At 46.3% G+C, this 25740-nt stretch overlaps 2 protein-coding genes across 2 annotated transcripts; both read right to left on the bottom strand.

The window, feature by feature from the left end:
- Positions 1 to 3606: 3606 nt before the first annotated feature.
- On the bottom strand, positions 3607 to 6143 carry LOC309531994 (RING finger protein 228-like). Its single transcript, XM_082221929.1, has one exon. It carries the CDS (start codon positions 5796 to 5798, stop codon positions 4845 to 4847), a length of 954 nt encoding a protein of 317 aa, XP_082078055.1. The 5' UTR covers positions 5799 to 6143; the 3' UTR covers positions 3607 to 4844.
- A 4835-nt stretch (positions 6144 to 10978) lies between these two features.
- Positions 10979 to 16109, bottom strand: LOC309533587 (uncharacterized protein). The gene is made up of 2 exons (XM_082225063.1): positions 12415 to 16109; positions 10979 to 12381 (listed from the first exon to the last, which is right to left on the bottom strand). The coding sequence occupies exon 1, from the start codon at positions 15732 to 15734 to the stop codon at positions 14934 to 14936; it is 801 nt and encodes a 266-aa protein (XP_082081189.1). The 5' UTR covers positions 15735 to 16109; the 3' UTR covers positions 10979 to 12381; positions 12415 to 14933.
- Positions 16110 to 25740: the final 9631 nt, after the last annotated feature.

The following is a 25740-nucleotide window of genomic DNA, read 5'->3' as shown; positions in this document are numbered from 1 at the left end:
ACGGTACAAAAATGGTAAATATTTCCATCCAAACCTTTCCAATTCTATGTGGATTGTATTGGTTGTCAGTAGTCTACTTGTAACATCGAATGGTAGCTTCAGTTGCATGGTAAGCTTCAGTTGCATAGACTCCACGTGTCTGTTATAATGAACAGACAAATCTGGGACTAAGGTACACCCCTATAATCCATAGAAATCCACCTAACTGCCTCACAACTAGCCAGCCTGCCTTCTACAAGGCAGCTGGTAAGGGGAAGAGAAAGCATCTCTAGTAGTTCCATGCAGACCCAACATGGAAAAAGTTTATAAGCTCTTGGTTCCTGTGCAAGACTCATTCAGTGGCCCATCTCTTGGAGTGCTAATGATGCTCTCATGAGACCTTGTGAAACAATCTGACTTTTTGCAAGATCTCGTTAGAACATCCCCACCTCGCCTGAGAATAGCTAAAACCACATACGTTGAAAGTGTGTAAGAAGCAAGCATAGTGTAATGACAGAATCCAGCTGAGCTGACTCACCTTTAATATAGGTCTGTGGGCCTATATTTAAGAATAAGCCAACTATCCACAGCCAATTATTCAGTCAGCAGCAAACAAAAACAAAACCTGATAAAGATTAAATAATCTATCATAATCACACACACTTTAGAGCTTATCTACACAGAAAAAGCCGGTCATAGGGTAATGCAGTTCCTGGACATTTCAAATTTCAATTGGGAGGTGGGACAAAAAAAAAAGGAAGTCCCCTTCACATTGATAGCTGTAGAGATTCCCTGATATCAAATTTTCTTTGTGAAGGGAGATTTTATAAATGAATTAATGGGAGGGTATTTTAACATTTGGGTCTCACATCAGCCTGAAGTGGTACAATCCAGGAGCAATTTTACCATGCTTGAGAGACATGTAGACAAAAATATATGTCACATGCATGTTCAGAGGAAATTCACACTTGTGTGTTCATCACTATTTCTGTAGGTTCGCACACAAACCTAATTTGAGTACTGACAACTGAATGTGTGAACTATGTCTGAGGTGTGATCACTGTTCTGAAGATTCTACTGATGATTCTACATCTGTAATGGCTTGTTTACATACGAAAGTCACCACAACACTGCAGCCATGAGCATGCACGTTTGAACAAGGCCTATTTGACTTTTTGGTGGCAGTAGCCCTTTTAACTTTAGCATCAAGCAATGGCTTGCACATGTGGATTGGCAATCACATATTAATTGCCACAGACAGAACTTTAGTATTATCTACTGTGAAAACACACACAGTATTTTCAGTGGGGAAAAGGCATGCATTCTTCAGAGAGCCCCCAAATATATGATGAATCAATACAATGAAAGGCTGGTACCTGGATGTCTGACCCACCCAACCCAAAAAGTGCATTTGGTGCAAAAAAAAATTAAAATAACAAATCACTAGCACTCTTTTAGTATTTTTCCCTGGGTGTACTTAAAAAACAACTACTGATCTCTATACTCTGGCTTCTCTTCAGATTGTATTTTTCTATAGCACTTGTTATTCTAAAGTGCTTCCTCTCCTCAACAGGTGTGGTCCACATCCAGACAAATGTGTCTCGGTGATTTGTATGGACCTGGATAACACCCAACATAGCATCTATCTTAGTTCCAATTCTAACAAATAGCAGGGCCTTCTTCAGACATTATGTTCCTTATGTGACATGGGAGGGAACAGGGATGAGCTCGTAGTCTCCACCTCCTCATTGTCCATCCCCACTGCACTCCATAAACTGAGAGCTTTCTGTCTGCATTGGGGAGCCTTATCTACTTGTCTGCCTCTTCTTTTTTTGTCCTGTCTTCTGGATCAGCAATTCTCAACCTGTGGGTCCCCAGATGTTGTTGGACTACAACTTCCATCATCCCTAGCTAGCAAGGCCAGAGCTCAGGGATGATAGGAGTTGTAGCCCAACAACATTTGGGGATCCACAGGTTGAGAACCACTGTTCTAGATTGTAAATTGAGGGAAGGCACTGTCTTGCTTTTATTGATCTGGACTACTACTAATAATAATAATTTGTTTATACCCCGCCCATCTGGCTGGGTTTCCCCAGCCACTCTGGGCGGCATCCAACAAAATATTAAAAATACAATAAAACAACAGACATTAAAAACTTTCCTAAACAGAGCTGCCTTCAGATGCCTCCTCTGCAAGCCTTTATTTATTTATTTTTGGCTGAAGAGTAAGGCAAACGTTCTTTAAACAAATAAATAACTAAATACTTGCTGGTTATGATAAAATAGTCTTAAGGAACTTTAAACATTGCTTTTTTTAAAAAAAATGAATAAAGTGTCAAACAATTGGTCAGAAACTCAAAAGATGCTAGCAGAGTAGTATCTCCCTATATACATAAGAACATAACATGTTGGCGGCCATGCCAACTGCAGCATGAGAAATAACAGGCCAGCCCAGGCACAGTGTTTAATAGAGCCTTGGTTAAATGTACCCACAGCAAGGTTTAATGGAGGGCTGAGGAGCCCTTAACCCAGCAGTTTAGCAGCTCACTGGGCAAAGCAACTCACGTCCCCATTAAACACATCTGTAGGGAAGAGAGGCATTTCACAGAGCAGTTTAGTGAGCTCTGTTAAACCTTGAGTTGGGTGGGGTTGACAAGCTGATGGGCAGATGGGATCTCACATCCAGCCACTCCCGCATCTCCTTCAGACCTTCACTGAAATCTGAAAGCTCTGTGCTTCACTTTGAAGTCCTGACCTCACTATGACATTAGAGATTGACAATTGGACAGCATGGGGGTGGAATGAGCTCAGTGAGTGAGTGGAAGGAGACGGGGAAAATTTTTGGGAAGGTGTAAAGAGTAAGTGGAGTTGACAAGAAGAGTGAGCACCAGTGGAACCCTAGGTGATGACGACAGCAACAGCTCTAGCTCTGCTTTATCTATTTGATTGTGTAGTTGGAGCGGGAAGTGAACTGTCCTCTTCATTGTCTTACAGATGCAGTGGAAGGGCATTTCCTCTGAACTCATACAACCCCTAACACCAAGCCACTTCCTCAGCCTTATCCAGGTTTTTCTTATTTGGGAATAGTCTCATTCAAGTACTGTATGTATGCAGAGTCGACTTTCCCATAGGGCTTAGTGGTGCGTCGTGCCAGTGCGCTGGCCTCTCAGGGGCGCCCCAGTGAGTGGGGGAGCTGCGCGGCTTTGCCAGCGGCCTCCCCTTTCCCTGCATGCCCACCAGCTGTGCCCTGCCAACCATATGGCTGGCGGGCATGCAGCTTGCCTCCCAAGCCTCTGTAGGGATCGCTCTCCCATGGCAGCATGGGAGAGAGTTGCAAACCCCACCCCACCCCGGATGACTGGCAGTTCGCAGTTTCACCGCCCCACCCCCACTATCCGTGGTAATTTGGGGGTGCTGGGCAGATATTTGCACCCCGGCGCCGCATCTGCTAAAGAAATGGTAACATAAGAAATGGCAGTTTTACACATTTCTTATTTGCATTTCATAATGCTAGCTCCAATTCTTTTCTCATCTCTGTGGAAATATGAATGGTAAAGAACTCCCAAGGAACAATAAGTGGGTCTGGTTTTGCCACACCTTGCACATCAGAAAGACATACAGTTGCAATCACTTTCTAACCACTTCTTTCATTTTCAAAGAACAAGAATAAAGGAATGTGACATGAAAGAGCTGCCTATTTGAATGGCCTATCCCATACCCCAGCTTTGCTCCAGCTTTAACCACAAAAATATAGCAACACATATGATTCTACATCATGATCAATTGCATGGGGTGCCACACAACAAATACCACATTTCTTCAGTATGTCTTGGGGGAGCAGTGCATAATTTCTGAGAGAGGAAAGCATTTGTCTGCCTTGGAAGGTGCACCATCTAATCTAGGATGTGCATGAGGATTGTCCTTGGAAGAAGTGAGAAAAGGCACTCTACAGAAACTCACTCTGCTTTAAACATTCCTGGAGTTTTAACTTTGGCACAACAAAGAGATGGCAGGGCTAAGTCCAGTCCAGATGCAAAAAGGAACTTTGCAGGAGAGGTCATTGGCCTAAGACTTTTTTCCAGCCCATCATTCCTTCAGGAGGATGAAAGTTTCATTCTTTTATTTCTCTAACCCCTGGGACCCTCCCAGCTTGTGTGGCAAGCTGGGAGATTTCTTCCTCATGGCCTTCCCACAAGAACGTGGGGAGCTGCCATTGGACAAGTATTGGCCACTTCACTTCTACTGAGTCTTCCCCAGCCCTACACAGAGCAAAGGGTAGCCCATAAGAAGAAGAAATCAAAAATCATATTAAGGCAATGCCTTTATTAGACCAGAGCAGTGTGGAAACTTCCAAGTTCTCCAGAACTCTTCAACCATCCAATCACATGGAAGAGCTCAAAATCTCACACACTATTTTGTGTCATTTGGGTTGGCCCAATAAATACATTGCCCTAATGTGGATTTTGGAGTTTTCCCTGCCTACCTACTCAAGGTCCCTTTAACTAGTGTTGAAATTGTGATCTGCATGCAAAGGAGAGCTAGGGACCCCTCCCTCCCCCCCAAAAAAAACTTCCCACCTAGCATGCAAATCAGAAACCTTGCCAGGGGAAAAGGTGGCAACCCTGCCAAGGGTAGGAATCGCAAGCGTCCGGGTTGCCACATCTCTTGTTCTAACCAGGCTCCTATACCTTTAATAGTCGCCCGACGTGAGAGACATTCGGAAGAGAAAGCTTTTCCCAGCCCGGCTGTGCAAATGTGGCGGGGAAGACCCCACCTGCTTAAACATCATGCAGCTTATCATGCACCGGAAATAAAGGAAGGAATAAATAAATTAAAAGCGGAGAGGCCGCCCCAACCCCGCCAGTCTAGCAGCGGCTCCTGCCCTCGGCAGCCACGCGGCCTGCGGGAGTGCTGCGCCCCGACGCCACCTCCCTGGAGCCGCCGGCCGTGGCTCTGGCGAAGAAGATAGTCCTGGGCTCGCTCCTGGATTTGTAGCTGTACATGAAAGGCACGGTGGAGGCGAAGAGGAGCACGAGGGCCACGCCGAGGAAGATGGAGCCCGTCAGCCACTCCATCCACGCGAAGCCCAGCAGCACCATGGCCAGGAAGGTGAAGACCAGGCAGACGCATCCCGCCTTCCGCCGGCAGGAGGCGCAGCAGTGGCCGTCGCCGGGGTCCTCCGAGCAAGAGGCGTCCGGGCTGCCCACGGTGACCGTGGCCGCGCCGCTGCTGCGGTCCGACGACGGCGAGGGCTGCCGGGCGGGGGGCCGGGGCACCTGCAGCAGCAGCAAGCGCTGGGCGCGCAGGTCGCGCAGCAGAGGCGCCCAGCCGCGCAGCTGCTGCAAGATGCCCTCCACCAGCTTGGTGTTGACGGGCAGGCTGTGCACGCGGCCGTCGGGCAGGGCCGTGCGGTGCCGGCACACCGGGCACGTGAGGTGGGAGTCGGGGGGAGCGCCCCGGCCCCGCGGAGAGTGCTCGCCGCCGCGCAGGTGCAGCTGCGCCAGGCAGTCCTGGCAGAAGGTGTGCAGGCACTCCAGCAGCTTGGGCGCGTGGCGCTCCAGGTCGAAGAAGTTGTAGCAGATGCGGCACTCGTACTCGCCCGAGCTGAGCAGCGCCTCGGGCTGCGGCGGCGCGGAAGGCGCCCGGATGGCAGCTTCTGCAGCAGCAGCAGCAGCAGCAGCAGGAGCAGGCTGCGCCTCGATCTCTTTCAGCGCCTCCCCCTCCTTGCCATCCTGCCGAGCCCCTCCCTCGAGCTCGCCTGGGTTGCAGGCTTCCTGCTCTGCCTGCTGGTCCATGCTGTCCTCTTTGCCTCCGCGCATCAGGGGGCCGGGGCGGGAGATGCTCACTTTCCCCCTCCCCGGGATTCCGCGGGCTCTTCACATGCTCAGCTGGCCGCAGTTGCGCGTGATGCTCCCTCCCCCTTCCTTCCTCTCTCCTTTGCCTGGCGAAGGAGGCTTCGGCACCCCCTCGGGATGGCTTGGATCTCAGCACGACTCCCCTCCCCTCCCCCGCCTCCGGTGCCCCTCTTAAGGCTGCTTCTCCCCAGCCCGGTGACGTCACGCGGGCAGCCCCCCTCCCGGGGCCCGAGCGGGCAGAGGCTCTCTCCGGCGGCGGCGGCGGCCCCGCCACTCCCTCTCCGAAGCAGTCGGCCTGCCTGTGCGTGAGCTCATTTCCTCGGAGAGGGAAGCCGGAAGCTGCCGCCTGGCTTAAGGGGGCGGGTTTGGGGGGAGCACCGGCACGAGCGGAGGAAGGGGAGACGGCGGGGAGCGAGACCCGCACCGAAGTGCTGCTATGCGGACAAGGCGTTCCACCCCATCCCGTGTGTGTGTGTGTGTGTGTGTGTGTGTGTGTGTGCGCAAGTGCTTTCAAATCCATATGTATATTTATATAGGTATAACAGAGAAAGGTAAAGAGGCAAGAGAGCCTCCCTTCCCCACCAGATTAGTTGCACAATGCATTAAATTCACTAATTCAAAACGCATTCAAATAAAGGTGCCGGTCCACAGCCTCCCGTGAATGCCAGGAGGTTCCCATGCTCCTTTGGAACAGTTTGTGAAATAAAGCTCATTTAACAGCACTATTCTTTTAGAAGTGTTATGGGAGAGAGCGAGAATCATAGAGTTGGAAAGACACTCCGTGGGTCATCTAGTTCAATGCGGGAATATTTTGCCCAATGTGGGGCATGAACCCACGACCCTGAGATGAAGAGTCTCAGGCTCTACCAACTGAGCTATATATAAGGGAGCCTACACTACGTTCAGCTGCCTGCTTTTGTTGTTGTTTCTCTACCATCAGGTATCTTGCTGTTAATTTATCCACCAAGTCCCATGTTTGTATTAGCCACACTTGGTAAAAGTTTGGGTTCAGCTGTGCAAATGTTTAAATAATACCTGCACTTAATAAGAGGCTGCAAATCATGCCATGCACATAAGGGGGAAAAACAAACTTTGCATTACAATTTATAAAATTCAGTATTGTCAAAAAAGAGTGATGGGGGGAAAGGTAAAGGTAAAAGGACCCCTGACCATAAGGTCCAGTCGCGGGCGACTCTGGGGTTGCGGCGCTCATCTCGCTTTATTAGCCAAGGGAGCCGGTGTACAGCTTCCAGGTCATGTGGCCAGCATGACTAAGCCGCTTCTGGTGAACCAGATCAGTGCACGGAAACGCTGTTTACCTTCCCGCCAGAGCGGTACCTATTTATCTACTTACACTTTGACACGCTTTCAAACTGCTAGGTTGGCGGGAGCAGGGACCGAGCAACAGGAGCTCACCCCATCGCGGGGCTTCGAACTGCCAACCTTCTGATTGGCAAGCCCTAGGCTCTGTGGTTTAACCCACAACCACCCCCTAAAGGGGAACAACATTATTTTTGTTAAGAACAGCACATACAATTTTGGCATGTATTTATTTTTTTATTACCTTGGGTTGAGGGTAGATGTTCTAAGGCAGGGGTGCTTAAACAACTACCTCAGTTTCATACACATTGCCATCTGAAGAGGGCAGACCATTAAGTCCAGAACCTAAAATTACCAACTGCACATCTGTATCCCTGTCCTTGCAGTGATGCTGCTGCCTGCCGTAGAACAGCCAGCACTAGACTGTATGGACCAAAGGTACCTTCTTATGCACCTTTTTCAGGCTCCACTGAGTAGCATTGTGGCTGGTTGGTTTTCATTTTTAAAGCATATAAAACATTTTGCCGCATCTTTCTTCCAGTGGTGTTCAAGGCAGATCTTAACAAGAAAAGATTGAAACAAAATTCTAATACAAAGCAAAAAACACACAAACAAAACCCAGAATGATCCAAAGCCACAGACAACAAATAACAACATCCATTAAGACCAATTTCCAGCAACATTAGAACAATTTTCCAATCAGACTTAAAACACTTGGCGCCCAAAAGCCTTCCTAAAAATGCTTCAGGGGCATTAGCAAGAGATCAAAGCAGACTTCCCTTCAGAAAGAGTTACAGAGTTACAGAAGAAAGGATCCTTCAGATCCTTCAGTTCCAAAGGACTTGTGGCCCTTCAGGTGGTGTTAGACTCCATGTTCCATTAGCCTCAGCCAACATCTGGATGACCACAGATTACCAGTGCATGCCATACATAAAGTAATATAAAGTAACAAACAAGATGAACTTTAACAGGGAGAAATGTAAAGTATTGCACTTGGGCAAAAAAAATGAGAGGCACAAATACAAAATGGGTGCCACCTGGCTTGACAGCAGTACATGTGAAAAGGATCTAGGAGTCTTGGTTGACCACAAACTTGACATGAGCCAACAGTGTGAAGCGGCAGCTAAAAAAGCCAATGCAATTCTGGGCTGCATCAATAGGAGTATAGCATCTAGATCAAGGGAAGTAATAGTGCCACTGTATTCTGCTCTGGTCAGACCTCACCTGGAGTACTGTGTCCAGTTCTGGGCACCACAGTTCAAGAAGGACACTGACAAACTGGAACATGTCCAGAGGAGGGCAACCAAAATGGTCAAAGGCCTGGAAACAATGCCTTATGAGGAACGGCTAAGGGAGCTGGGCATGTTTAGCCTGGAGAAGAGGAGGTTGAGGGGTGATATGATAGCCATGTTCAAATATATAAAAGGATGTCACATAGAGGAGGGAGAAAGGTTGTTTTCTGCTGCTCCAGAGAAGCGGACACGGAGCAATGGATCCAAACTACAAGAAAGAAGATTCCACCTAAACATTAGGAAGAACTTCCTGACAGTAAGCGCTGTTCGACAGTGGAATTTGCTGCCAAGGAGTGTGGTGGAGTCTCCTACTTTGGAGGTCTTTAAGCAGAGGCTTGACAACCATATGTCAGGAGTGCTCTGATGGTGTTTCCTGCTTGGCAGGGGGTTGGACTCGATGGCCCTTGTGGTCTCTTCCAACTCTATGATTCTATGATTCTAATCATCAGTATTTTGATTTGAAACCAACTGGAAGCTATTATCAATAACATGGTGTTCTATGTTCCCAACAGGCAGCCTGCTGTGAACAATTTCAGGCTAACAATCCTAACCTGCCCCCATTGACAGTGCTTGGCATAATGGCTGGGCTACTACCACATCCTCAGCCCTACTGATCATAGAATTGTAGAATTGTAGAGTTAGGGACCCTGAGGATCATCTAGTCCAGCCCCCTGCAATGCAGGAATATGCAGCTGTCCCATACAGGGATCCAACCTGCAAGCTTGACTTATCAGCACCATGCTCTAACCAATTGAGCTATCATGGCAGCCATGGTGGAAGGTGAAAGAGGAATGATAAGGGCTGATGTCTTCACATGGCACTTAAGAAAACAGCTCAGGATCTGTCCCGTCCCCACCCTCCAAACACCCCATTTGGGGGGTTTCCACTGGTTCCCACCAGCAGGGAATCTGCCACCATGGCACTTTCCCATCTTGCAACTAGTGGGAAGCTGGCTGAGCCAGGGTAGTTGGGCAGAAGGACACCTACCAAACCCACCATCCCTAGTCCAGCACAAGGGGAGGATTGCATTGCTCTGTTATTCACCACTTTGTGGACCTGTTAAAGCTCCTGGACACAGGAGGCAGCCTCAGAGTGTGCTGCAGTGGTCCACATTTGAAAGTGTGTGTTATCTTCAAGTTCTAGGAACTGACACACCTGGTGGAGAAGCCTAAGCTGGGCAAAGATGCATCTGGCTACAGCCATCACCTAGACACCCAAGGTTAAGTCCAGGCCCAGAACCACCCATTCCACAAATGGGGCACAAAACGGCTTAGCAGAATATCATCAAATAGTAGCAACATAAAACGTTACATGAGAGTTCTTTCTGCCTTATTTGGAAAAACTTGCAATGGCTCACTCACTGTTGACCTTCAATCGCACACTCTATTTCCTTGGCAGATCTCGTTCTAAAGTGTTCCCTTACACAACAGATGCAACCCACATCCTAACTGCAAGAGGCTCATTTATTTTAATGGAACCGAATCGCACTCCATGGCAGCTTTTGCTAATGTGATACAAAAAATAAGAATTTTAATTCTCTTGTTTGCTTTGAGGCAAAATGAATAATAAAAAACCCATTGTGACCTATCCAAAGATGGAGAAAACAAATATGAAACAGGTTCTAACATGCTGTGACAGACACACTCACTGAAGGTGGGTGCTGGGTAATGTGGCTGATTTTATGGGTGTATTCATAGGTTTAAAAAACCCTCCCCTTTCTAACCTCAGAAGAGGTCTATAATTAACTATTTCTGGTGATGTTTTTATTATTATTATTAAACAGCAGCAAAGTTTTGTGCTTCTGTGAAGGCTGCCTGATAGCCACTCTTCCCCCCATCCAGTGGGTGAAAGTATGAGAAATCACTTCTGCAACAAAACTGAATTGTTTATTTATTTACACTCTATGAGGGTTTAAAGTGTGATAGCTTCACAAGTGAGGACAGAGCTTCTTTTAAGACACACATTCATAACAGAGAATTTCAAAGCAGCACTTGTTTCCAAACCAAGTCTCAGGAAGACTTTTTCCACCTGGAATAGCTATCAGTGTCCTAACTAGCAACACCCACGTAGCCCCTTCCAAGATTTAGCTTCCTCTCAGGGAATCCAAACTGAGTTGCACTACCTGGCTCACCCCACTTAGATAGTCCAAGCTCCCAGCTCCCCACAGTAACATTTAGTCCCTATCTACACCCACTGACAGGTAATCCCTGTCTAAGCCCACAGAGATAGTCAGAACCCCCCAATGCCCACACTGATGGAAAGTCCCATCTATCCTCAATGACAGATAGTCCCTATCTGAACCCTCTCAGTCAGAGACATCATCTGCCCACAGTGACAGAAAGTCCCTCTCTCTCACTCCTGATAGGCTGGGGGTTTCATCAGCTCTCGATGGTGGCTCCATCACCAGAGGCTGTCCCAGGGCCTCCCCACCACACATACATTCTTTGAAAACTAGTATGAAACCACATGCTTTAAATACATTTTCCTGGATGTGCGGTATACTAATGGCCCCTAATATTACTAGACAGGATTGATTCCTTGCAATGAAACAATGGACATTATTTGGCACTTATAAAAGTGCCAGTTCCACAGATTTAAATGTTGAGAGGATAATGTGTTCCTTAAAGTAAACTGGCCCCATTGGGCTCTGAAGGTAACACATTGGTAAGGTTATTTATAAGCACTTCAACAATTTAACCTCTTAACTCTCCACGACACACCCCTTCCCCCCACCCAAAAAACTGAATGACATCAGAGGGTGCGTATGCTATGTACAAAAGGACTGCAGTTATGACAGTCACAATCAAACATATTTAAGTATCATAAATACTACAGTACAGAGAAAAAACAGCACACTGAAGCATGCATTCTAAGCATGGCGTGTTCCCTCCTTCTGCATAATCTAAAATGAATGTTTAAAAGGACCCTTGAATTCAAGCTCCCATGTACAGCCTTTTATTTTACAAGTTGTGTACGAGCAAACCCTAGCCATTGTCACATGGCTAACAGGCTGCAAATGTTACACAGTTTCCCAAAGTTCAGATCATTGCATATGAAATCTCAGATTCAGACAGGAATATTTTAGAGCATTTATAGTTTTAAATCTCAAAGCACAGCAAGCAGGACTTCAGATTAAGCAGCATTTGGAGTTTTACTTTCAAAAGGCATTGCGTGTAAACCTAAGGTAGGAACAGTTTGGAACAGTTACAATGCAAAATATACAGGTACTTATCATCTGAGTATACACGTTCAGTTTACAGAGCTCCTTTACATAGCATTTATCCTTAATCTTTACCGTATTTCTCTTTATTTATTTAGTTTAGCATTGCATTTAAATCCTCCAAGGAACTCAAGGCAGTATAATACATAGTTCACCCCCTTATTCAGATGATCCATTGAGCTTCATGAATGGAGCCATGAACCCAGGTCCTAGTCCAATATGCTGACTCACTCAAAGGGGTCAGCAAATGTACAGCACACTCTGACACAGCAGCTTGGAAACTATAGGAGCTTCAAGACAGACTGGGCCATTGTCATAGCTTTCCTTAGGAAATTAGGTGGATCTAAGGCATTTCCCCCTTCCCTCTTGGAAATAAGCTGGGAGAATCACAACTGGAACTTTGCTCACAAGGCACTCTGAGTCCCAGACCTCATTTGGTGTAGCTGCTTCTTCAGAAACAGGAATGGGGTTTACATTTGCTTTAGGCACTCATTGTTGTTGAAAGTTCTAGCAAGACTGGGAGACTCTGACCTCAATGAGATAGCTACTGCACGCTCAAAATGTTGTACAGAAACACAATAGTCCATGTTTGATTTATTAAATTTTATCCCTGCAACTTGGTAGGTTATGAGTTTGAGGTAAGGGGTTGTTAACCAGTAGCCCTCCCATCTACAGATACATACTACAACTTCCATCATCCCTGACTTTTATCATTCTGGGTAGGAGCTGATGGGAGCTGGAGTCCCACAACAATTGGAGGGTCCCTGTTTCCCCATCCCTGCTTTTGATCAACACAATGATCCATTCAAATTCCAGTGGATACACAGCTCCAAAGCTAGAGTTTTTTAAAAAACACAATTGCATCTGTTGTGGGAGTGATAATGGGATCAGGCCACACATGAATTGAGGCTATGACAACCTTCTTTCTTCCTCTGCTGCAGTCCTGAGGAAAATCAGCTATTTGCTTTGGTGAGGGGCTTCCTTTAGTTGCAAGTCCCCACTTGCATATATTTAGCAATCTCAGTTCTTTGAGTGCTAGTCCTTATGTAGTACTGTATGTACCCAAAAAGGCACTGTCCATGCAGAAGAGGGAGCTTTGAGCAGGTTTAGGGGAAGCCCAAGGCTTGCAGAAGTATAGAAAGAACATCACAGGGAGGACAGAGTATACTCATTGGCAGTGGAATGCTGACTGGATGTTGCCAAGAGAGAAGGAAAACCAGGGGAGGAGTTAGAAATGGACTGGATTGTCCTGGAAGAAGACAGGGCTGCAGCTAGCCAGCCATGAGCAGAAGCACTTCTTGCTGCAACTTTTTGTTGCAGGTTCCCCTTGTAGATATTAATAGCAAAATCAGTTCTTCGGGTGCTGGTTCTTATGCAGCCAAAGTGTCATTACCAAGAACAAGAAGGGGATATCAACACATTTAGGAGAAGTACAAAAAATATTTAGGGAGAAAAACTATGGGGCAAATGTCTTTCCCACCAAAAAAACAAAACGTCCAAAGGAGACTGTACACGCAGAATACTGTCTGACTGCTGGTGAGAAGAAGAGAAAGGAGTGGAACCCTGAAGAGGAGCATTGCCACACTGCAAGATCTCATACATACACATTTATGTACATTTTATACAATGTAACTCATGCTATAAGATGCTATTTTTGTAGATGCATCATATGCCTTGTGGGTTTTTGCATGAACATGTTAATGATTTATATGAATGTTTAATGGTGTTTATGTTTTTAAGTATAAACCGCTTTGAGATCTTGGTAACAAGTGAGTAATAAACCTATTGACAACAACAACAACACTGATAATTCTCTATATGGAGACAAATCCCTTTAATTTCTGATTTCAGCAGTCTTTTAAAAGTTCATTTTCTTCTCTCACAGGGAAGAAGTGAGAACTGGTCAGAGAAATCAATGGAGAAATCAAATATTTTACTGTATCTGTGACCAGGCTCCAGCCTGTTCACCCCAAAACAAAAAGGTACAATCAAAAATAAAAGTTCACATTTATTTTATGTGAAACATTTGATTTTTTGATATATATTTTTATTTAGTTGTGGAATATTTAAAAGTGTGCCTTTTCTGCAGGCAAGGCAGTGGAGCACTGGAAGTGACTTGGAAGGACTGGGTTACACTTTGCATGAGCTGTTTTTTGACTGTGAATGAGCCTCGGCCCCACTTCTTACCAGCAATATTAACAGTAGACTACAGTGCAAAGCAATCTCAAACTAGTGTCTCTGAGAGCAGCTCCACAGCCTTCAATAGGGGCATAATAGAGCAGACTACCTTACACAGTTGCACTGTAACCTTGGCTGACTCCCAACTTGTAACAGGTGATATGATGTAACTGGGCAACATGGGAGGGTTGTTGTACACAATTAATTCAACTCCTAACAGCAATATAATTTCAGAATTGACAGGGCTGTTGTAAACCATTATCTCTCAGCCACAACCCCTTCCAACACGGGAATGGATGCTTTTGCATTGGTATTTGCAATGGCAGGGCAATTTTTCAAAGGATGATGATGATGATGATGATAAAGAAATGGCTTAAATGCCTCTCTTATTATTATTTGTCTGGGGATGGAAACACATTAAAATCTGTTCCATTGATTTCTACGGTTATCTCCCACTTGTACTGGAGGGGTGGGGTCCATATTACAATGAGAGTCAGAAAATGGGAACCGCCCAAAATCTTGTGGCATTTTCAAGATTAACATATTTATTATAGATCATCTGCTGCCTTAGATGGAGCATAAAGTGCCCCTCTCCAAATTCAGGGTGCACAGTCAAGTCATTTTGGCAGCTTAGGCAGAAATACCAGCATGGACCTCTTCCCCCCTCCCTGGCAATAAAAAAAACACAGCAATCGTTGCTGAGTGTACATGGCTCCCCTAATAGGGCCAGCCTATTAGGCAGAGTGAGGTGTGGGCAGGGAGCAGTTGGATGGTGCTGAAGGGCAGAGCTGTGCGTGCCATCCAGTCTCGTCCTACCCTGGTCAACACCCTTTAAGTTAGTCTGCTGTCCCTTCACCAGTGCTGAAGTACGATGCCGCTGCTAGCCTGGTTAGTTTCTGTGCATGGAATGGAAAGGCTTCCCGAAGTCAGCATTCGGCTGGCCACCGTGAGAATAGGAAGCTGGTCTGCGATGGGCCATTGACCTGATCTAACAGGTCTCTTCTGACGCTCTTTGCCTAACGGTAGGGCCGGTCCCCATTAAGCCCTTAGGTGCCAGAAGTCCACCTGAACGTCTTCAGATGCAAGAACCTAAAAGGGAAGGACCAGGCAGGGTGGGCAAGGAGGGGATTCCCTCTGGTATCTCCTAATCTCTGTGTAGCAGAGGATGAGGCAACAGGGCAGGATGCAGCAGAGGGAGGCCCCCAGGAATAGGACCCACGGGCTCCAGTTCCACAGTAGAGCGCTAATGAACGCTATGGAGAAGAACGCCCCGAAGAGGAGGCAGAAGGCGACCCACACCCAAGGAATTTTCTCCACGAGCCGCTGGGGGCGCCCGGAGCAAGTGTGGCATCCCGAGCCCGGCTCCGCTTCTCCGTCGGGAACTGCAGAAGCAAGCGGCTGGGGCGCCGTCCCGTCGCTGCTACTCCTGCCGCCGCCCTGGTCCGGCAGGGGGCGCTGCTGGGCAGGCTGGGGTGCCGCTTGCGAAGGCCGAACAGGCTGCAAGGGCTCTGGAGGCAGCGGGCAGCTTGTGGCGGCCAGTGCGCGGTCGACGGGCAGGTTGGACACGCGGCCGTCTGGCAGGGCTGTCCGGTGCCTGCAGAGCGGGCAAGTGATGGTGGCCGCGCCGGGGTTACTGTGGCGGAGGCCGCGCCTGCAGCGCTCGGCTTGATGTACCTGGCTCAGGCAATCCAGGCAGAAAGTGTGGAGGCACTCGAGTTGTCGGGGAGGGCGGCACTCCACGTCGAAAGGGCCGTAGCAGATTCGGCATTCCTCCGTCCTGGGAGGGGCGGACACCCCCGCCGGCTCCCCTTGGGAACCTTCCGGCTTCCCATCCGGACCAGCTTTTGCCTTCAAGCTGTTGTCGCCGCAATCGTCTGCGGTGTCGTCCATCGTCTCATCCGAGGGGTGGGGCGCCTCTCAGGAAACCTCCTGCCCTGTCCGGCCTTCCTCTCGGCTGGCTCGACTCCACGGGAAAAGGGGGTGGTGGGAAAAACCGCAGCTCCGTGGGTGGAAAAGCAAATGCTGGGCGGGGGGATATTGGCGGCTGCGGAGCGCTGAAGCCAAAACAGGTGGTCGTTTCTCTCTCCCTCTGTCAATGCATTTCAGGTTGCGTGGTTCCCCCTCCCCTGTCACTGCTTCCGGGTCTCTTAGATCCTATAGCGGTCCTTTCCAAGTGTAGCCACAGGATGCTCCCCCTCCCCCTCCATCATGAGCTGGTCGATGATGTCATTCGAGGGGGTTCTGCATGGATTGCGGACATGCCAAGCAGTGATTCCAGCGTCAATTCCCGGAAACGATCATTCACTATGTAACCCTTCCATCTCCTTCCTTCCCCTGCGGATAGAAAGCCTGCATGTGGCAAGGATTTTGGTTGTTTTTTAAAAACAAAAAACAACACACACACACACACACATTTGAATTTCGATAAAAGAGGGCTGGCTCTCCGGACGTTCTATGAAAGCGTGCAATATGTGTTCATCTTCTGGAACCCCTCCTAAAATCTGAAGGTGGGAAGGAAGCACAGAAAATCACCCACATATGACGCTGAGGCCCTCAAGGCAGAACTGGGGAACCTACCGCCCTCCAGATGTTGTTGGAGCCCAACTCACATCATAATAGAATCATAGAATTGGAAGGAATCCTGAGGGTCATCTAGTCCAACCCCCTGCAATGCAGAATTTCAACTAGCTCATACATGACAGGGGGACATCCATCCTCAGCCTAAAAACCTCCAAGGATGGAGAGTCCACAACCTCACATGGAAGTCTGTTCCACTGTCAAACAGCTCTTATCATCATAGAGTTCTTCCTAGTTTTCAGTCAGTATCTTCTTTCTTGTAACTTGAATTCATTGGTTCCGGTCACAACCTCCAGAGCAGGAGAAAACAATATTGCACCATCTATCATATGGTAAGCCCTTTAAATAAACAGGGGTACCTTGAGTTATATACGCTTCAGGTTACAGATGCTTCAGGTTACAGACCCCACTAACCCAGAAATAGTACCTTGGGTTAAGAACTTTGCTTCAGGATGAGAACAGAAATCGTGTAGCGGTGGGGCGGCAGCGGGAGGCCCCATTAGCTAAAGTGGTACCTCAGGTTAAGAACAGTTTTAGGTTAAGAACGGACCTCTGGAATGAATTAAGTACTTAACCCGAGGTACCACTGTATGAAGATGGCTACCATATCTCCACTCACTCTCCTCTGGCCAGGGAAGACGAGAGTTGAAGTACACCACCACCACAGGGCCAGAGGTTTCCATCCCTCTGAGAGTGCACAGTAGGAAGAGCATTGTGGTTCCTTTTGGCTCCCATCCACATTCTTTCAATTCTGCCTTACTATTCATGTGGTTCAAAGAGCTGCCCCTTCAATATTATTAAAGCAGCCAAACCTTCAATCAAACCCAGTGTACCTGTGCATCCTCTGCCCCATCTTGTCTGATGAAAGTGGCATTCAGATCCCGAATAGCTAACCTGGTTTGCATCTGCAACACTGGTAGATGTTGCAACCACACTATGACATTTCGTTTTGTGTCCCTGTGCTTGATTGACTAAGTCTTATGACTTCTTCGCACATTACTCCTGAAACATACACTTTCTCCTGGTGATGGGGAGGAGAGGATTCATATGAGAAATGAAACTTTTTGTGTTGGTTTCAGAGAAAAGATGCACAAGCTTAAACATTATTTCAAGAGTTCTGACCAAAATTTGTCAATGAAAGACCTCTGTAAACAGGGATTAGGAGCACAGGAAAGTTGCCTTTCCTGGGACAGACCAGTTGGCTATCCCTAGCTGGCAGGAGCAGTGATCAGGGATGATGGGAGTATAGTCCAACAACATCTGGTGACCCAAGGCTGAGAAAGGCTGGTCTACACTAACTTGAAGAAGCTCTCCTGTGTCCCAAATGAGAGTCTGTCCCTGGCCCACTTGGAAATCTCCTGCGTTTCAGGTAGGTAGTCCTTACCAGCCCTGCCTCAGGATGTTGGAGATTTGACCTGGGACCTTTTGCATGGAAAGCATGAGCTCTACCACTGGGCTATAATCCTTCTTCAAGGTTGGGGCAAATTCTGTGATGAAACCTAAATAAAGGCTAGCATGCTCTGTCCAACAGATTATCACAAAATGATTAAGTAAATCAGTTAGAGGTTGTCATGATTATAATAGAAACAAATAGAAAAATAGACAGACAGACAGACAGATGGATGGATGGATGGATGGCCTGGATAGTCATTTTAGGATGAAATAAGTTCAATGGGTAAGTACAAATGCTGTTCCAAACCTATTAGGATTTTGGCTGTGCCGTTTATGGAGAATGTGCCTATCATTGATAAACAAATTGACTTCGCTTTCTCAAAGATGACAAACAGCTGTTGCTTCTTTGTCCCAGAATCCAAGGGTGTGACCTGATATTTGTAGCACCTGGGAGGAACTTTTTCAGCCTACGGTCTCCTTCTTGGGCCTAAATCTACAAGCTGATCTCATGGATGCAACACCAGCTTTATACCCGTCTCCCCCTTCTTGCGTAGCATCTTGCCTAACTACAAGATCTGGAGGACTTGAAAGCTTGTCACATTTTAGGGATATTTGGGACATTCCCAATAAAGATACAGTGGTACCTCGGGTTACATACGCTTCAGGTTACATACACTTCAGGTTACAGACTCCGCTAACCCAGAAATAGTACCTCAGGTTAAGAACTTTGCTTCAGGATGAGAACAGAAATCGTGCTCCAGCCGTGCGGCAGCAGCAGGAGGCCCCATTAGCTAAAGTGGTGCTTCAGGTTAAGAACAGTTTCAGGTTAAGAATGGACCTCCTGAACGAATTAAGTACTTAACCCGAGGTACCACTGTATTGCCTAGCTGTGCATTTTGGAATTCTTTTCTTAATTCAGCCTAATGCAGCTACTTTTGCTCTCTTTTTCATTGGTTGTAGACTTTAATGAGAGAATATTAATGCTGCTTCATGGTTGGTAGGTTTGGAAGATGGAAGGTGCAGAGAAACAGTTTGATGGGAGTTTGAATCTGAACAGTTGGGTTTTTAGTGGGATGGTAGAATTAGACAGATTCATGGAAGACAAGGCCAACTATTGCTACTAGCCACTACCTCCACAGTCAGACACATTGATACTTCTGAAAACCAGTTCCTGGGAAATGCAGGAGGGGAGAGGGCTCTTGTGCCCGGGTCCTGTTTGTGGACTTCCCGCAGGCAACTGGTTGTCCATTGTAAATACAGGATGCTGGACTAGATAGGCCACTGGCATGATCCAGCAAACTCCTCTTATGTTCTTAACTGGACTGTAAAAAGCCTGGGAGGCTGCAGGAATCCTACTGTTCCGGGAATCTGATGTGGAAACAGTGGGCGGTTTTAAACTAAATGGTTATGCCTGTACAATCACTTCTAGCTGTGCAATGTAACTTCTTCACACACATCCTAAATATGCTATTGGGTTTCTCCAACCCTCTGGAGCAGATTCAGGGACACAAAGTGAGAAAGAAATAAAATCCTGTAATGCTAACTCTGGGCTTTTCATTGCTTGGGGAAACGAGAAGCGCACTACTACACATAACAGGAATGAACAACACGCACTTTCAGTCATTTTATTTTCTTAATACATGGTTTGTTTGTTTTTAAATGGCTTATTGCATAATCCAGGGAGTATCCTCCAAACTGGATTTAGAATTGCAGGGAAAGAACTGGGATTGCAAAGGAAGAAGGATTGAATATGCTACTATTCCCACCTCAACAACCACACCCCAACCACAGCTGCTGGCAGCAAAGGAGCATCAGGGACTTCTTACTCATGAGTAGGCCGATGACTCTGGGGCTGAAGATGTATGCTGCATCATTGTTCTCCATCCCGAACCAAAGCTTTTTACACTGGCGCTGGGGTATGGCGGATGGCTCCATCTCCTCCTCTAACAGTTCCTGAGGTTCTTCATTGGCTATCAACCCAGAAAGCCACTGAAAGGGATGCTCAGCATTGGATTTAGGGGGCCTTCCTTCTCCTCAAGATCTTTGACCCACAGGGTGCCTGGTTCATTCTCTGAGACGTCAGTGTCTGGCCCTGGTCAGAGCTAGGCATGGCAGCTTACCATTGAATAGGTACGGACAGGAGGCAAATTCACATGCCTAGCTAAGCTGATGCAGCGAGCCCTGCTGTCTCTCTCTGAGGTGAACAGTTCGCATAGACACTTCTGGGAAGGAATGTGCCATGTGGTTTGCTGGTCCCAGCTGAGCCAGTGGAAGAGTCTTGCCGTCTCACCTCTTCTGCACATAATGCAGGCAGATAGAAATAAATATGTATCAACCAGAGAGACCTCTGCTTTAGATTTATTTTGTAGCAATTTATTTATTTCATGTATATACCACCTTTATCTTCCAATGATATCAAGGTTGTTTATGTCAGGAGCTCGTCCTACACTCGAGTAGGACCCTGGTAGAGACACATGCCTGACTGGCATGTTCTCTCCCTCCTGGTCATTCGTTCAGGAGCTTCAAAAGCTTTCTTCAGCCCGAACATCACAGCAACCGATGCCAACAGACACCGGCACACTTAGGGTTCCGCAAAGTCTTCACAGCTTGCGTAACAGACCTCAGCATTTTGGCTAATCTACTGTATTTACATATAAACACACACGGAGCACTGCAACATGGCTCCCCCTCTCTCTCTAGCATCAGACAGCAAAGAGAAAAGGACAATAGTCTCACTTCATGGAACACAGTAACACAAACATCCTGTCTCTGTCACTTCCCACTCTGTGGAGTCATAACATACACCGTCATGTGATAGACAACAATCCCATGACTGCAGTCATGGAGCAGGAATTCTAACAGTTTACATGGTTCTCCTTCACATTTCATCCTCACAACAACTCTGAAAAGTAGGCTAGGCTGAGAGATGGTGACTGGCTCAAGGTCACCCAGTGAGCTTCATGGCTGAGTGGGAATCCAAACCCTGATCTCCAAAGTCATCGTCCAACACTCTAACCATTACATCACAGTGTTTTATTGTGAACCAAGGAAGACATCAGACACTCTTGGAAGATACTTTTCGGATTGAGGAACCACTTATTTATATTCTGCCTTTTTGCTGCTTGACTGCATGACTTGACCACAGCTAGAGTTTACGTGGTGAAGGGGAACCTGCCTTATCTTTTATTCATGATATTTGCTCACATTTCCAAGAATGAGAAAAGGGGCCTAACTGCCTTGTGATGAGTATAATGGCTACCTCAATATTTTCATCCCATATATTACAAGTCCTAAGTGCTCACAATGACCTACATGATAAACTTCTGCTTCTGTCTATAAACATACATATTCCTCAATAATTTATACTTAAAAGTGCTTTTGAGCATCATTTCCCATATTTGGGACACAAGTGTGCATACTCCTAACTGGACTTAGAATTGCAGGGAAAGAACTGGGAATGCAAAGGAAGAAGGATTGAATATGTCTATATTCCCATAAGCCCTCCATATATATTATTCAGTACCGTCTCATTCATTCCACTGTTTAAACTGAATGGCAGCTGAGCCCGACTTTCCATTCTCTCCCTTTACACTCAGTACTGAGCTATTTTTGAAAGCCTGAAAATAAAACCTTCTATAGCTCAGTTGCTTTTCCAATTCATGATGGCCTCGGCTTTTCCTTAAGATTTTCTCATTCATCCAAACAAGTATTCATTTGCTCTTGGCTGTGCATATCATTGCAATCTTTGCTGGAGAAACATGCAAAGGAAACATTTGTCATTTGGGTTCTCAGTTCCCACAATTTGTCTTCTTAATTCAGAAAGCAGTTGGCTCCATATGTTCCAGAAAAAATCTCCAAAAACTGCTATGACTAGGCCGAGAAAATTCAAGGCAGAGGACTCTAGCTTTGCAGAGAGGCGGGAAGTATTTGGACCTTATGATGGTTTCAGAGCCAGTCTCATCATGAATTTTAACAATGACATCTTATTTGTATGAACATCTTTGTATAGTATTATTTGAATGAACATCTGCGTGTGTCTGGATGCAGAAATTGAGAAATAGAGGGGTTGAGCATGGTAGGAGCTTTTTGTTGTTGGTTGAGAAGAACAGAACAGAGACTCCTCACCCCTAAACATAGGCTAAGATTTGTAGTTGTTGTGCACTTATTTCAAATAGTTTCGTCTGCAATTGAGTCTTGCCTATCCTTGGTTATTCAGAAAGAGGATGATGATCCAAACCTGATTGTAATGGTTCTAGGGGTTGCTCGTGCGTAAGCACCTGGCTGGCTTGCCTGAGTGAACCTTTTCTGTCCAGACAGCCACTCACCCGTGGCTGTCTCAATCGCTGGCAGAATCCGTCAGTGGGTGTTTCTTAAACTTCTTCCAGCAAAGAAGCTCTTTGACGCCTAGTCTCCTCCTACTCTCTCTGCGCAAAAGCCTTCTGCGCAAGGAGGGCGTAGGTAGCGGAGGACCTCTACTCTCCCCGCTGGTCCTCGGCAAGGAGTCATGGGACCGCCTCACCGCTTCCTCCACCTGCCCCCCTTCTCCACTGGTGCTATGCTGATTCTCTTCCCCAGAAGATGGGCTGCCTCTCCCAATCCCGGGATGCTCTCTGGAATCCCTCTGGATTTTGCTCTCTCCCTCCGTCACTGATGGCAGTTCCCTGACACTGATCAACCAACAGCCGGCCCTATCAATTGGCACAGTAAGGAAGCTGTCTCAGATAGCAGTTATGGAGAAAAGGGATTGTCAGCAGCCTCCCTCTGACCTCCCTAAAATAAGCTGTTACTCTCAGGTGTGGGGTAGGACGCTGTCCCATCACCAGTGCTAAAGTAAGATTCAGCTACTCATTTGTATGTGGAATTGGCTGGGGTGCCATCTTGTCCTTTTCTTCAGGTGGCAATGAACCGTGAGCAGGTCCTGGTTCAACCACTCTTTGCTGCTGAAGCAGTCATGGAGACTGGATTGCAGAGAAGAAGAACATGACTTGCCACTACATTCTTTTCCAGTGTTCTACAAGACTTCCTTGCCCCAGTTGCTTTAGGTACTAAGAAGAGAAGAAGAAGAAGAGTTTGGATTTGATATCCCGCCTTTCACTCCCTTTAAGGAGTCTCAAAGCGGCTAACATTCTCCTTTCCCTTCCTCCCCCACAACAAACACTCTGTGAGGTGAGTGGGGCTGAGAGACTTCACAGAAGTGTGACTGGCCCAAGGTCACCCAGCAGCTGCATGTGGACGAGCGGAGACGGGAACCCGGTTCCCCAGATTACAAGACTACAGCTCTTAACCACTACACCACACTGGCTCTACTAAGAGAGGTGAACAGCCTCAAGCCACACCTATCCCTGAACCAGTCAAGGGTTGTTGTTTTTTTAATCATCCAGGTGCTTTGTTATCCCAGCACCAACGGAGAAGAATCCATGTGTCAAGTACTTAGAACAGGTTTGTCATTTTTTGTCCTCTGATTTCAGTCTGAGCCTTTGATGACCTCTGCATGAATTCTGCTCCAACTTGAGTGGTGGTGGGGAGGCTTGGCTTTAAATGCAAATTATTTCACATTTCTCCTTCCATCCATAGTAGGGTGTAGGGTCTTGATGCACTTACCTTACCTATGAGGTGGCCAAGGGGACTTTGTAAGTGTCCTTTCATTCTTCAAATAATATCACAGGAACATAGCAATGTGGGAAGGAAGGTGCTTTATACAGAATGAAACCACTGGTCTGTCTAGCTCAGTACTTCCTACACGGACTGGCAATGACTCTCCAGGGTTTCACATGGGGCTCTAACAGTGCTACCTGGAGATGCCAGGGATGGAATTTGGGCCCTTTTGCATGCAAGGAAGATGCTCTACCATTGAGCAACTATTACGCAGAAGCAAACACACAGCTGCTTCTGCATAACACATGAAACACTTCTCCATGGATTAAAAAACAGAATCATTTGGGAAGGTAGGATTGGGTTTTAAAAGGTAATGAATCCTACTATTTCATCATTGCTCAGGATAGCGTAGGAAGAATTTGTAAAGTATGTTTTCGCTTTTGTGGTTAAGACAATTGCTACCTTCCACTGCTTCCATCCTACCTTTTAAAATTATTATTTTGCAACCGTATCACTGAGCACATACATTGAGGGGGGAATTGCTTTGGAAAGTCTTTTTTTTTCCAGAATTGTGTTAAAACTCAACCAGCCATACTTCCTTATAACATTAAAACAATTTGGAAGAGATTAATTATTTTAAATGGCCTGCAAAACTTCAATGGAAATTACCCGTACCGTTTCGTGCAATGCAAATCATACATAATTACATAGCATTATCTGGTTACTTACCACATAAACAGGAAAGTTAATTGCTTCTATCTGAAGCAGATAAATATGCAGCAGGCAGCTGCTGTACTGCTCACCCTTTTTACTATTTCACAGGATATGTTTACCTCACAATAAAATTCACTTCTTTTGTTCTTATGGTACCTTGAAATAGAAGTGGATGCCAAATGCAAAATAAGCATGCTAATGAGCAGAATTAAAAAATATCCCAGTAACTATTAGATCAAAAAAAGCAAAATCTGAATAAAACTATTTAAAGAACAGATTTAATTTGGGGGGGCTTACTCTATAAAAAGTGGGCACAGAGTAGTCTGTATAATTCATACTGCTGTGGTCATCTGCTATCTGAGGTAAGCCAGGGTGGTGTAGTGGTTAGAGTGTTAGACTTAGGAGACCAGCGTTCAAATCTCCACTCATGAAGTTCACCAGGTAACCCAGAGACAGTCACAACCTCTCAGCTTAACCCACGTCACAGGGTTATTATAAGATAATATAGAGAGACAGGGGAAACACGTATGCCACTTTGAACCTTTAGAGGAAATGTGGCATGTAAGTGCAATGATATATAAACCTTTGAGAGCTCCTCAAACCTGCATCCTAATTATTGCAGCAAATAGGTTTCCTGTTTTGAGTCATCATTTAATTTCAGAATCAAGAGAGAGATTTCCCCCTTGTGAACAGACTTGCAAACCACAGGCTGTATTTAACAAAGTCATGTTCAAGTCATGCTCAATTGAAATTATGGACATGACTAAGGTCCATGCACTTGGAATCCTCTGCCCATTGGATATAACCCGCAGTCATAAAAGAAACAGAAAAAACCCATAAGACGAACCCTAGTGGTCAGACCAAAGGCTCATCTATTGCAGCATTCTTTTCTCACAATGGCCAACCAGATACTTTGGAGAACCTCCCTAGTAGGACCTGAGAGCACAGCAGTCTTCCCACTTGTGGGACCAGGAACTGGTATTCAGAGGCAAACCACCTCTGAATGTAAAGGTACTATAGCCATCATGGCTAGTAAGCATTGATAGCTTTGTCCTTCATGAATTTGTCCAGTCCTCATTTAAAGCCACCCAAGTTGGTGGTCATCAGTACCTTTTGTGGGTTAAGCCAAATTCCATCATTTAAGCCAAGTGTTGCTTGAGGAAGTTTGTTTTCTTTATCTCTCCTGAATCTTCCAACATTCTATCTGATTGGATGGTCCTGAGAGTGGAAGGGAAAACAACAACCCTGTCCACTTTCTACACAGCATGCACCATCATATACACCTCTATCATGACCCCTGGAAAATATAGCATCAGAGGTTAGAACACCAGGGTCTATGGGCAGACCCACACCATACATTTAAAGCATAATCAACACTCATTTTAAAGCACATGGCTTTCCCCAAAGAATCATGGGAACTGTAGTTTGTAAAGAGTGCTAGGAATTGTAGTTCTGTGAAGAGAAATCTACCATCCCCATGATTCTTTGTGGAGAATCACATGCCTGAAATGTGTATTGAAGGTGCTTAAATGTTTGGTGTGGACCTGCCCCATTTATTTGCTAACCGTGCCTAGTCCTCTAACTATACTGCATGACATTTCATTTTTATTTGTTTTTA

The sequence above is a fragment of the Podarcis vaucheri genome (genome assembly GCF_965113315.1).
Source record: "Podarcis vaucheri genome assembly, chromosome: 5".
In the NCBI taxonomy this organism is placed as follows: domain Eukaryota; kingdom Metazoa; phylum Chordata; class Lepidosauria; order Squamata; family Lacertidae; genus Podarcis; species Podarcis vaucheri.
This window is presented reverse-complemented; position numbering and strand designations above follow the sequence as displayed.

Bases quoted from the DNA above. Each gene is read 5' to 3' on its own strand.
- LOC309533587 (XM_082225063.1), bottom strand. From the start codon at position 15,734: ATGGACGACACCGCAGACGATTGCGGCGACAACAGCTTGAAGGCAAAA.
- LOC309531994 (XM_082221929.1), bottom strand. From the start codon at position 5,798: ATGCGCGGAGGCAAAGAGGACAGCATGGACCAGCAGGCAGAGCAGGAA.